The sequence below is a fragment of the Zonotrichia leucophrys genome, chromosome 26, assembly GCF_028769735.1.
Source record: "Zonotrichia leucophrys gambelii isolate GWCS_2022_RI chromosome 26, RI_Zleu_2.0, whole genome shotgun sequence".
NCBI classification, from domain to species: Eukaryota; Metazoa; Chordata; class Aves; order Passeriformes; family Passerellidae; genus Zonotrichia; species Zonotrichia leucophrys.
The window spans coordinates 4,567,812-4,581,097 of NC_088195.1; the positions used below are offsets into that span (position 1 = coordinate 4,567,812).

Genomic DNA, 13,286 nt, shown 5'->3' on the forward strand with positions numbered 1-13,286 from the left:
GTGGATATCAGGGAAAGGTTCTTCCCCAGAGGGTGCTGGCACTGCCCAGGCTCCCCAGGGAATGGGCACAGCCCCGAGGCTGCCAGAGCTCCCAGGAGAGTTTGAACGTTGTCCCAAAGATGCACAGGGTGGGATTGTTGGGGTGTCTGTGCAAGGCAGGGAGTTGGAGTCCATCCCTGTGGGTCCCTTCCAACACGGGATGTTCTGTGAACATATTTGAACTTCCCTCACCTATTTTTGCTTGCTACTAATTAACAATAAACTCAATCAAAGCAACTGCTATTTAGTTCTGATTTTTTTCTAGGACCCAGCTGGAGGGATGTTACTTGACACTGAGAGAGGGAAGATAAAAATGCATCACAAGCATCCTGGATGATATTAATTTAAAAACCAGAAAATTCAATGTTTCGGTCATTGCAGTATTTCACTCAGGTGCAAAAGGCTTGGGAATATGCAGAATACATGGAATTCCCCCAGGACTCACAAAACACTTGAGCAAGTATTTCCCATTGGGTTTTTTATTCCCTCCTGAACAATTTCGAATAGAAAAGGACTGTATACAAGAGCACTCCTGTACAGAAACCCCTTATATCTACCTGTCTAGCTGGATATTCCAAATGTTCACAATGTCTCCAGTGTTCACTGTCCCTCAGTAAGCACAGGAACGAGTCACCTTCTGCATCTATCAAAAGTCTCACTTGGGGAAAAAATGCCATCAAAAATTTGAGCTAATAATGGACAGGAGATGTTTACCATTCTTGCAAGATTATTTTTCAATCACAGGTAGGCCAGAAATCTTTTATATAAAAATGTCATTAAAAATACCACAGTACTGAGAAACTCCCACAACACTGCACCTCTAATTCCACTCAACACAGGACCTGCAGTAACAATGGAACACCAGACTCACCTGTGATGTGACATTAAAATTCTGTGCATGAGGGTGGTTTGGTTTGGATTTGGTTTGGGTTTGAGGCAGACCTGAGCTCCCTCTGCCTGAACCCACATTTTTGGGAGGCCAAAGAGCTTTGATCTGCAGGTGCTGTGCTCTGGCAGGCTCTGAGCAGGGCTGGCTGCTAAATGGGAGCACTGGGAAGGCTGGGACAGGTCTAGCTATCAACAATGATTAATCCTTCAAAAAATGTGTGTGTCAGGAAGGGATGTTAACTCCAATCTTCACCCCTAAAACAAGGTAAAGTCTGCTCTGAATAGGAGTGACTCCTTCAGGTGCTCTGCTGGCATCTGCTGTGCTCTCAGCAGTGGCCAGGTGACAAAGCCAGGCCAGGTGACAAAGCCAGGCCATTCAGACACTGAGGGTCCCTCACCCTGCAGAGCCCAGCCAGAGCAAACCACATCCCTGCCTCTCACACTGTGGTTCCTCAATCATCTCCTGTTCCTTCTATCAAGCACAACAATCACAACCTGCATTATGTTCTCTAGCTACAGACAAGGTGGATTTAAGAGCCATCTGCACAGCTGGAATTATTAACTAAAGCTCATAAAAAATAACAAAGGGAGAGGAAATGAGCCATCACAAGGGAGGACACATCAAATACTTCAGTGTTAAGCATCCAAGTGCTGCAGGTACTAAGAGCAGGGTGCAAGCTTTTGCCATCAACACTTCAGAAAAATGCAGAGAACACAGCCCACACGCTTTATAGATAAAACAAATATACAAGGAAACACCTGGAACAACAAATCCTTGTCAGGTAGTTTCAAAACAGTTCCTGAAGGCTTTGGACATGAGGTTGGTGTGGCCTGGGCTTCAGTCTGGCAGATCTTCTCTCCCCACCTCGAAGGACTCCTTGCTGATCAACAGCAGCTCACGCAGCTCTTTGTTTTCAAGCTGCAAAATCAACAATTTTGCTGAAATAGAAATGAACTAATTCACAACTATCACAGAAAGGTGCTAATTTGTAGTTAAAAGATGCTGATCTTTAAACAGTCCCACTCCTTCACAGATACATAAAGTTTGTAATGCCAACATTAAGACAGTAGAACCACATAATTTAATACTGGAACCACATAATTTAAACCTTATCTTCTTCTGCCCTTATTTATTTGTATATAGATATATAAAAATAATATGAACATTAAAAACTTGAAAATAAACAATTGTGTTCTGCATTTCCTGACCCTCATCCCAAAATTTTTAGTGTTTTAAGTCCTTGACACAAACACAGAAAATACAGAGGAAGTCTGGAGACCCTCAAAGCTCAATTTATCTTCAGCACCTGGCTCTGTTCTTACCTCCAACTGAGCCAGCTTCTCCTGAACTTTAAAGAACTGCTCATCATCCACTTGAACAGCTTTTCTCATCACCTCTCCCATCTCACATATTCTGTCTATTTGACTTTCAATTTCCTGAAAGACATAAAATTAATACATTCAGTAAGTTCAGGCAAAAGAAAGTCATAATTTATTCCTTCTAAATCACTTACTTCCATTTTCCTGATTTTGGATTCTGTTTTGAATTTTAATCATTTTCTCCCAAGCACTTGAAAGCCTTTTTGCCTTGTATACTTAAGGATAAGAACTTGTACCTCATTTTCCTTTATCAGCAGTCCTTTATCAGTGAAAACAGTGAAGAGAGAGACAGCAGCCAACAAGATAAGGCACTCTGATCTAAAGGGAAATAATTTCAAGTGTGCCAAGGTCTGAGACAGCAGATTCAGGTTCATGTGAACATGATTAGTAGGCAGCAAATTTTATTTTGCTTTATTAGAAAAGCCTGACTGAATTTATTAAGACACCAAAAATAAATGCAAAGATGATTTCAAGTGTGGAGTAAACAACTTTAACTCAGAAGGACATCCAGCAACAAAACTAAAGCAAGTAAGACCAGAGCCTCCAGAGGCAGATTTTACAGAATCTGCCTAGATACAGCAATAATCCTCTTGAAAATGCATTTTGCTGCAGCTCAGAAATGCACATGGAACAAACACTGACAATTTCCAGTATGAAGCAACAGTTCCTGCTTGAAGAGCAATACATCACTTGACATGACAGGTGACAGGGTGGAGTTTCTTTAAGTGCCCATAGTTTTTCTACTGCCTCTGGAAGATAAATTTATCACAGAGCAGAGAATTCACTTTTGAACTCCATTATTCAGAAAGTATGTAAACAAATTGGAGCATCCAGAAGACAGCTGGAGAACATGAAAGACTTCTGGGAAGAAAGATTATTATTTTTCTAAACGATTATTTTTCTAAACAGGAAGATGGTTATACTAAGAATAGTTATTTTAAAGACATTAGCAGTTTGTTACTGTTCTCCAAATGGTGGGAAAAAAACCTCAAGGACTTCACCTGAAGTACAGAAGAATTTGCCTAGAAATTGAGATAATCAAGGGATATCCCTTCAAGGGTTCCTGCACAGCCCTTTCAGCTTTGCATTGTCAAGTTTTGTTCAAATGTAAAACCCTGATAAACAGCAATTAATGCACTCAGGGAGGCACTGGAAAGCAAACATAGCTACACCTTCAGAGGAGTTAAGCAACTGAGAAAAGAGAAGCAGTGAATTGCCACATATCAGTGCACAGAAACACATGACAAGAGTTGGCCTGGCTCCAGCTCCAATAAAAAAGATACAAGATATGAAATGTCACTGGGTTGAACCAACCTGCTGTTCTCTAACCAGATAAAAATGCATTTCAATAAAGGCCTAACACAATTCCTAAGTTTTAAATGGAAATTTAATGTTATTCTATTGTTACTCAATACCTAAATATGAAACAGGCAGCAGTTAGCAGCAGCCACATCCCAGAGTTTTGTACAAAACTGAACCCAGTGTGTACAAAGGGACACTTCAGGCCACTCCACACAGTATCTGGATTTAAAAACACTAGGGAGTGAAATCTCTTAAGAACTAAACATATACAGCTCACAGAGTTTAGGAGGGTTTTTCCCCTTTGTTACAGCTACTGAACAGGAATTATAACAACTTGGACATCCTTGATTTTACTACAGGGGATCAGGCATATTAAGCTTAAGCCAGGGAATTCAGCGCCTGGTTGAAAGAAAAAGGCTCCACCTGGGCTGTGAAGGGGTTGTGCCTTTCAGTGTTCTCTGGGAAAGCTGTAACAACCTGTGTGCTCCGAAAGGAACAGAGGGGAAAGTACCAGCAAAAATGTATTTTGGAGCTCAGGCATTGCAGGAATGGAAACAAAGATTGCATGACAGCGAGCAGGGGACAGGGGTCGTGAGCACTCTCCTGTCCCCATCTCACCTTACCCCAGAATTAGCCTGATGGACTTTCAGGACTGGTTCTGCATCTTCCCGTTTCCTCCCTTCCAGCAGCTGTAACATCTGCTTCCTGTACTTGCTCATGATGAGCTCCAGCGCATCCTGGTGCTCCTCCAGTGAGACCCACAGCTCTGCAGAGCACAGCGCATCAGGCAGGGCCACAGCGGGAGCCCCGAGGCGCTCGCTGGGTACCGGCTGCGGGACCGCTGCCCGGATCCCCTCGGCCGAGGAGACTCCCTGACCCACCGGGGCATCCAGCGACCCTGCTCTCCTCCACGGGACCCTCCCGCCGGGACAGCCCCGCTTAGCGCCCCACATCCCCCGGGGCCCCTCTGCGCATCACCCGCCAAGATCCGCCCCGGCCCCGCTCACCGCGGTTCTCCTGCTGCAGGTCGCGGATCTGCGTGTTCTCCTGTGCCAGCACCACGTGCGGCCGCAGCCGGGACGGGTCGGGCCGCTCCGCCGCGGGTCCCGGGCCCTGCCGGGGAGACACGGGGGTCGGTCCGGCCGCCTCGGGCCTACCGACACGCGGGGGTCGTTCCGGCCGCCCCGCCCGGGCCCTGCCGGGGGTCGGCCCGGCCGCGCTCACCTGGTCGGCGCAGCCCGCGCCCGCCTCCCGCATGGCGGCCACGCGCCGGTGCAGCACGGCCGACTGGTCGATGAGCGACTCGGCCGCCGTGTCGTGCTCCTTCAGCCGCTCCAGCAGCGTCCGCGCGTCCGTCAGGATCTTATCGATGGTGCAGCTCATGGCGGGCGGCGCTGCTCAGCCCCGCGGCCGGCCCATGTCCCTCGCGGCCCCGCCGCCGCTCTCGCCCCTCAGCCGTTCTGGCCCCGCTCCGGCCCCGCCGCCGGGCGCGGGCGGACGCGAACCCGCGGGGCCGGGACGCCGCTTCCGCCCGCGGCCACGGCGCCGCCAGTGCGCAGGCGCGAGCCGCAGCGAGCCCGCCGATCCGCCACGGGCTCGCCTGGCGGCGCCAGAGCGCCACGACCCGGCTAGGGGGCGGGGCCAGAGAGGGAGGGGCGGGGCCAAGCGCCGGTTGGGCGGTCTGGGGGCGGGGCCAGCCCCGGGAGTGCCCCCGCCGTTACCGGGGGATGCTCGGAGCCCCGGTGATGCTCGCAGCCCGGGGGATGCTCGCAGCTCAGGGGCTTTGGCTGATTTTGGGGTGTTTGGGGGCGTTTTGCGGCGAGGGACACCGCGCTCCCCCGACACATCGCGTCCCAAAGCCGCCTGCCCCGGTGGATGTGCCCCCTCCCCCGAGCCGCCCACGTCGCGGTCCCGCGTGTCCGATCCCCCCGTGCCCCGAGAGCCCCGGCGCGGCCGGGGGAGCCCGGGCCAAGGCCGGCTCCGAGCGGCCGCCGCTCGGCACGGGCTGTTTGCGGAGGGCGGGCGGCCCTGACCCCGGGGCCCGCTTATCTCTGCGGCTGCTCCCTCCCAGCGCGATCAATCCCGGCTGGGTCTGCGGGGCTCCCGTCTTATCTGATCCTGCTGTTTGTCCCTTCCACAGTAAACATCCGCCACTCGAAATAACAAGCTGTGCAATGCTGACTCGCTGCTTTGATTCTTATTTGCTAACTGGAGCTACTGTTGGTGATCCGGGCTGTCCTTGAGGCTTTGTGCCACAAAGTTTTGTTCAATAGCACCGACTTCATTAACAATGTTTTCAACAATAATATTTTAGCCTTTGATTTGAATCATCTTTTGAATTTAAATCCCTATTCACACAGGCACATGAGAAAACTCCAGGATGCTTTATCAGATGAAGATTCTTTATGATCCCAGAGATAATCAAGCCTGGTGCAGAAGTGCTGAATGAGATAATTTTATAAAAGCAACAATCTCAAAACATGCACACAATGCAAAAGAGGACAGGGCAAGCAGCTGCAGTTGGAATATTTCATCAGAATCAGATTAATTAGTGAAGTATGAGAGCTATTCTGCAAATTTGGGAAATGTAATCCTTCCGCTAGTTTGGAAATAAAAGCCCAGACCATGGTTATAGCATATTTCACCTTCTGGTCCTTCCCTATTTTTCATGCTATTAGAGAATACTAGAAAGTTAGGACAGTTTATCAGAATTCCTTTTTCCTAATAGGCAAGTCATGACCACTTGGAAAACTGACAAATATTGCTGTGTGAACCATCCTGGCTATGGAACAAGTTGGGTAAAGGTTGGGACAGTTGGGTCCTGTCCCAAAATGGACACACCATCCCTAAGCCGTGGCCAGGGCTGGTTTCCCCTGTCCCACTCCCACACTTGACCCCTCGTGTGCAGCTCAGCACCTGCTGCTGCCTCGCTCTGCTCCCATTCCCAGCTCTGTGCCTGCCTCCAGAGCCTCTCCCAGAGCACCCATTTCCCACAGCAGGCCTGACACAGCTCCATGGAACGAGCTCTGTGTGCCAGACCCATCTTTCCCTTTTTCACTTTATCCAGCACAGGGACTTCTGTGAAACCAAACTTGCAGTCCCTGAGGTTCCACTGGATTCAGGCACTCAGTGAGCCATTTGGAGATGGGGCACTGGCAATTCCAGTTCACATCCACAGGAAATCAGCTGAAGGAACCCACGGAATGGGCAGTGTGAATCATTTCACCCCTGCAGGAGCTGCACCAGTGTCTGAGCTGCCTGTTGTGCTCTTGTGTTTATAATTCTGATTTAACTCACTTCCCCCTGGTGTCAGAGGTGCCATCCTGGCCTTCCCTGCCCATAGGGGCAGGTGAGAGCAGCACTGCTGTCATTTCAGGATCAGCTCATTTCCTCTGGGCATTCTGGCTTCTAGGAATAAAATTCCAGAATGAGGGAGATGAGAGTCTACAGCGCCACTGCCACACTGCCCTGAGCCCATCTCAGCCCCTCTCCAGCAGATCTGGACTCAGAATCATTTCTCCAGCTCCAAGGGACAGCAGAGAGAGTTCCTGTGGCGCCAGGACACAGAGAGGATCCCGGCAGGACAAAACTCCTTGGTTTAAATGCTGGGAATGCTCCCCACCAAAACACTGAGTCTGTAGCAACAGAGCTTAAACAAATCAACAGATGAGCATTTCTGAGTAGGGGTGCCTTGTAATTCCTTTGGCTTATCACAGCAATTCTGTGTAAACTAAATAGAATGTATAAATTTGGCCTCTCAAACTTTTTAGTGTTTAACTTCAATTCGATTAAACACTTATGTGTGTGTACAAAGTGAAAAATGGGGTTACAGGAGGTTAATGTTTTAATGCTTTTAATAACTCTTAACCACATGGCTGTATTTTGTCAAACAGAACATGGGGTTTTTGTAGCAGAAGTGAAGGCTGGATAGCAGAGTATGGGACACAGAACAACAATGCTGCTGTAGAGCCCAAACTGCTTCCAGGCCATCTTTGGAAAATCAGAAATAATATTTCTATGGTGGGATAAAACCAGTTCTGAGTACAGCTGAGCAGGCTCTTGCTAACAGTAAGAAAATGACAAAGAAAACAAATCTAGATTGACATAAAGTGAACAAAATTGCTCGGGCACAGGAGCACCTCCCCTTTGGATACAGGCTGAGAGAGCTGGGGCTGTTCAGCCTGGAGAAGAGAGAGTTGTGTGGAGACCCCACAGCCCTTTCCAGGGTCTGGAGGGGCTACAGGGAAGCTGGAGAGGGACCCCTCATCAGGAACTGCAGGGACAGGACAAGGGGAAACGGGTTCAGGCTGAAAGAGTGGAAATTCAAGTGATATACATGGAAGGAATTCCTCCCTGTGAGGGTGTCAGGCCCTGGCACAGCTGTGGCTGCCCCTGGACCCCTGGCAGTGCCCAAGGCCAGGCTGGGCAGGGCTTGGAGCACCCTGGGACAGTGAAGGTGTCCCTGCCATGGCAGGGGTGGAACAAGATGGGATTTAAGGTCCCTTCACACCCAAACCATTCTGGGATTCTGTGAACAGACCGGTATCAAATGGCAAAGTCTGTGATAGATGGAGTGACATCTAGATGTTGGAAATACAGAAAAGAATGAAGGGCAAATTTCTAGGATACTTCTTGGATTTTCAGTAAAATTACATTAATTGTAAGTGCAGTCAGCACAGGTAGAAACATTGTGGCTAAGTGTCTGAAAGCACAATTCTCCCATGGTGATGCAGCTGGGTACAAGTTTTTTTAAAAATGAATATGACAATTCTCATTTCCATTACAAGTCCTTCCTTCAAACCCCAACTATTTCAGCAGCTCCAGCTGTTTAAAAAGCAAACCAGCCCCGTGTCACACCACACACCCCAACACTTTCTGACTGCTTGCTTTTCAAATGAAGCGGTAGTGTTAGACAGCTCTCAGCTACTGTCACAACTTCACTGGTATTGCCTTCAACAGAAGTGTAGCACAGAGAATCACAGGCCAGGAGCCCACAGGAATCTTCCTCCTGCACTTCCAGCCCAAACTTCAAGGTGGATTAACGTGGCATAGTGCAGAGTTGTCCTGTGACAAAAGTTATTACCAAGGAACTCAGTCTTATTGTTCATCCTAATTATCTTGCTTTGATAAATCTTGAGGAGTCACCCACTGCACCACAGCACTCACACTTATGAGTCTAATATTCTTTCTACTGTTAAAACAAATGTCCTCAAGATGGAATCCAGGCTGGAAAAAAGGAAAAACATTATCATTGATAAATGGACACATCCAGTTAATTCAGTCTCAGCAGCAAGACCACTGCTGATAAAATGCTGAGCAAGGCATTCCACAATAATTATTTTGTTATGCTTAACACAGTGTCAAGATCTGCTTTATGGAAATGAGGTTTTGGCTTCCCTTTGCTGCACCTACAAAGTCCTGCAGTGCCTGTGGAGTGTTCTCAATGAACTACCAACTCCTGGGATTGTAATCAAATTTAATTGATAGCTTTGTTTTCTTCCACCTTGCTGGAGCATTTTATTAACAAATCTTGGTCTTCCAGCCAAGGGGAAGCAGATTTGGCAGAGGGTACTGAAAGGGGAAGGTGTCAGGGTACCCAGGAACTTTGTGAAGGTTGAATGGATGGGTTTATTGTACCTACTCTGCCTTCAGGCCCTGCAGATTAAGTTTAAGAGAATAAACAGGAGAAACAGTAACACTTTGTGGGCCATCCTGAGATTTTCAGCGAGTTTAAGGCAGTTTGGCTCTTGGACTGAAATTTGACATCATGTTTAGTTCTTCAGGATTGGCCTTACAAGCCTGTAAGAAATGACAGGTGAAACTATCCAATGACTTCATGATTAAGAAAAAAAATCAGTCTTAAAAAGACCAAAATTGTTCTTCCTCTCTGGTCTGCTATTTCATCATTTAATCCCATGAAAACATTTCAGAATTTAACAAGAACTTCCATCTTCTCATGCAATTTGATTGTGAGGATTTGTCTGATACATTTGATGCAAAACAAAGAATATTTCTATTATCTGACACCAAAGAACTTCTCTGCAGGGCTAAATGGGAGCTGTTCACTGTGCAAGGCAACACCAACAGGCACAATCAGTACTTTGCAAAATCAGCTTTGTGCTGCTTCTCACCCAGGACTGAGAGCTTCATCCACACCCATGAAGAGCAATCCCAACAGTGTCAGCATTCCTGAACCTTTGGAAGATCTATAAATAATAGAAGAGAGAGGGAACAGAAAACTTGTGGGTTTTTTCATGAGTTCCTCAACAAATTGGAAAGGAAATCCAAGGTCTCAGATCACAAAACTTCTGGCATGGATGTGTCTGCCAATGTATTTTATGCCTCTGAACCATTTTATTTCTCTGACACGAAAATAGGTAAAGGTTGGATCATTTTGATACATGATCTGTATTGTTAATACTCAGCTTTCTGTAATATTGCTCAGAACAGTTTACCAACAGGAAAAATCTAATCCTGTAATGAAATAATCATTATTTTAATATAACCTTTCACTCACATAGAACAACAATTACTGTAATTAGCAATTAGTTTTCTGAGGGCTTTAATCATTGAGTATTTGACTCTTGCTTTCATCATTTAATGATTTACAGTAATGAGCTGGAACATCAGTATTTTGTACTGAAATGGCCAAAATAGTTGTCCAGGCATCCTTGCCCTCGTGTGACAGATCTCAGATGGCTTGGGGAGAAGTTAGCCAAGAGCAATAGACAATGCCATCACTTCTGCTTCAGTTCTACTGAAAAACAACAACAAAGTCACTGCTGTGCCTTGCAGGCAGGCTCAGTAGCTCTTGGAGGGCTGTTACTTTGCTGAGATCCTGCCCTTTGTTTGAGTTTTGTTTGACAAACGCTTTATAAATGAGCAGGAGAGGTGGTTTATGTTTCATTAATGAGGCTGATAGTGGTTAATTACTGAAGTTACGTAAACAATCCAATAGCAGATCAAGCCAAACGGGTCATTTATGTAGAGAAGACCCAGCTGGAGTGGATGTGATTTCCTTTAACTATTCAGTTACCAAATGAGTCCCAGACATCCAGAACCTCCAGTCCTGATGAACAAAGGATTGTGCTGACCTTGAAAATGGATTCTCTCAGCAGGTATGGACCCAGGGAAGCTCTTCCTTCATCCTCATCTTCCTCACCTATTAGCTGCCCAACCCACGGGGGTTTGGCTGCCCAGAGCTCCCAGTTTGCACTGAGGCTGCACAAGGGCTGCAGCAGTGCCCCAGATCTGCCCATTTTCTATGGAAAACATCTGTGTCCCTTATTCCCCACTTCAGTGCCACTTCTGGCTGTTGGCTCAGGGCAGGAACTCCTTCAGCTCCAATTTTCAGGCCATATCCATGAGGGACGCTTTGTTTACTCACTGCTAATAAAGCAAGCCTGGAGTTTGGTGTTGCTTCCTTTGCCACTGAAGCGGCTCTGGGCCTGTTACTGACCAGAGGCTTCAGCAGTGTTTCACAGAATTGATGGAGGTATAGAAAAATAACAGAAAACAGAGCTGGAAGAAAGCTTTCCAAAGCCCTTTCCAAAAAGTCCTCTTTACAAACCAAAGCAACTCAGAGAAAACAACTCTTGGGTTCAATCTGGTTGCCCAAACTGATCTTCAAAACAGAACATTGTACAAGGAACTTGCTCCAGGGCTATTTTTACCACAGTAATTGCTTTCTCTAGTTTGTAATTTAAATCTCCCTTACTCCTAAATAACCTTTCTGGGTTTTGATTATTTACAAGCATGGAAAAGAGTTTATTTTCCTCTTCTTTGCAGCAGTATTTTAGGTGACTCAAGTGTGCCCTCAAGTCTCCCATTTTTGTCATGCTAAGCTTTGAATAGGAGCAGTGATTTATTAAAATAATGTAAATATCTGTATTTACATAAATGTATGTATTTAGCCAGTCACCTGGTCTGAATCACTTCATGATTATGCAAAAGAGCTTCATTACTACAGTGTGGGAGTTAATTAACCTTGGGCTAGTACTTAATTACAGCAATTCATTTCTATTACAACTTTTATATGGTTATTTTATAAACTTATTTATATACTGATTTTAGAAACTGAATTTACCCTGAATCCAGCAGGCTTTAGAAACTGAACAGAACGGAGATTTGATGCTTTTAAAAACCTGGGCTTCAGGGTTAAATCCCCTGAAGTCAACAGGCTCTAAATATCCACATCCTATAGCTAATTTGAACAGCTTATCAGTAATGTGCCTTCTATCAGAAAAAAATGCTAAAAATAAAAGTCAGTAGCATTTAAAAGCTAACCCCAGTATTTCACAAATCTCTGCTTGTTTTTCCAGCTTTCATGAGAAAGGCTGGATGAAAAAGTCAATGGGATATTGTGAAAGAGATACTTCTGTGAAAAAAAGATTTGTTATATCAATTGTAAAATTTCAGTTTTACTATCGGAATTTTTTTGACAAATTGACAAGTTTCTGTATGAGGCTGCTTTTACCAGAAAGACAAGTGCTGAGCATAATTAAGCTTAGAACATCATTATCTTCATTTCTGCTGCATAATCACTGTGCTGCAGCTTCCCATCACCACACGTGATCAACGCAGGACATCTGAAAACTTAGAAAACCCCATCATGTGCTCAAATAACATTTATTAGTCAATGCTGTTTGTTCTTGAAAGACTCAACCATTCCACTCCACAGACAGAATCATAAATGGCACATGGAAATCAGCAGCTCTTCTCTGGAGCCCATGGAACAGAAATGTGTCCCTCCCTTGAAGGGTGGTGGCCATTTATCCATGAAAACCTGCTGTCCCAAAAGAGTATTGTAAGTGACTTTGCTCACAGGAAATGATATTTTCCTTTTCCCATCTAATTCCATGCAGTATCCAACAGGAGAAGTTTTTCCTGAGGTGAATGGAGAATTGATGTTACACAGAAGGCAGGTGAGGTCCTCCTGCAACCTGCTGGGAGCATTGGAACAACATGATAACCAACAAGAAAATTCCCTATCCAAAAAGTCACATCTACCTGGGAAACAATGAAAACACCAAATTGCAATATTAATTTATTAGAAGTTACTAATAAAGGAAATATTTGGGGGTTAAGGATGAAATTTTGCTGAGTTAATGGCAATGTGAACTGAAGTTCACTGAGGTTGCCAATGAACTGAGAGTGAGCCAGAGGAGTGTCTGGATCAGAACACAGAGAACAAGGTAAGTGGAGTTTGGAGGTCCTGGCCCCATCCAGACTTTCCAAATTAAATTCTTATATCATGTAAAAATCTCCAAATAACACTGCTGCAATATTTTCCCCACTTGGGAATTGAACATTTTCCATCAGCACCCCAAAATGTTAACGTGAAGCAACCAAAATGGGAGAATTTAGAATTCTAGCAAGAAAGCAGAATCTGAATGCTGGGCAGGCACTCAGAAACAACGAAGATGGGAGAATTTTGAATTCTAGCAAGAAAGCAGAATCTGAATGTGGGGCAGGAACTCAGAAGCAACCAAAATGGGAGAATTTTGAATTCTAGCAGGAAAACAGGGTATGAGTGCTGAGCAGGCAATCACAAGCAACCAAAATGGGAGAATTTTAAATTCTAGCAAGAAAGCAGAATCTGAACGTGGGGCAGGCACTCAGAAACAACCAAAATAGGAGAATTTTGAATTCTAGCAAGAAAGCAGAATCTGAATGCT

At 45.7% G+C, this 13,286-nt stretch overlaps 1 protein-coding gene across 2 annotated transcripts; it reads right to left on the reverse strand.

Annotated features, from left to right (window-relative positions):
* Positions 1-497: 497 nt before the first annotated feature.
* Positions 498-5,139, reverse strand: SIKE1 (suppressor of IKBKE 1). Of its 2 annotated transcripts, XM_064733168.1 has the most exons (5): positions 4,834-5,139; positions 4,617-4,722; positions 4,233-4,375; positions 2,251-2,364; positions 498-1,846 (listed from the first exon to the last, which is right to left on the reverse strand). In XM_064733168.1, exons 1-5 carry the CDS (start codon positions 4,990-4,992, stop codon positions 1,766-1,768), a joined length of 603 nt encoding a protein of 200 aa, XP_064589238.1. In that variant the 5' UTR covers positions 4,993-5,139; the 3' UTR covers positions 498-1,765. The 2 variants fall into 2 exon arrangements, with proteins under 2 accessions (XP_064589238.1, XP_064589237.1); XM_064733167.1 differs by having other exon boundaries at positions 4,617-5,139.
* Between the last annotated feature and the right edge of the window lie 8,147 nt (positions 5,140-13,286).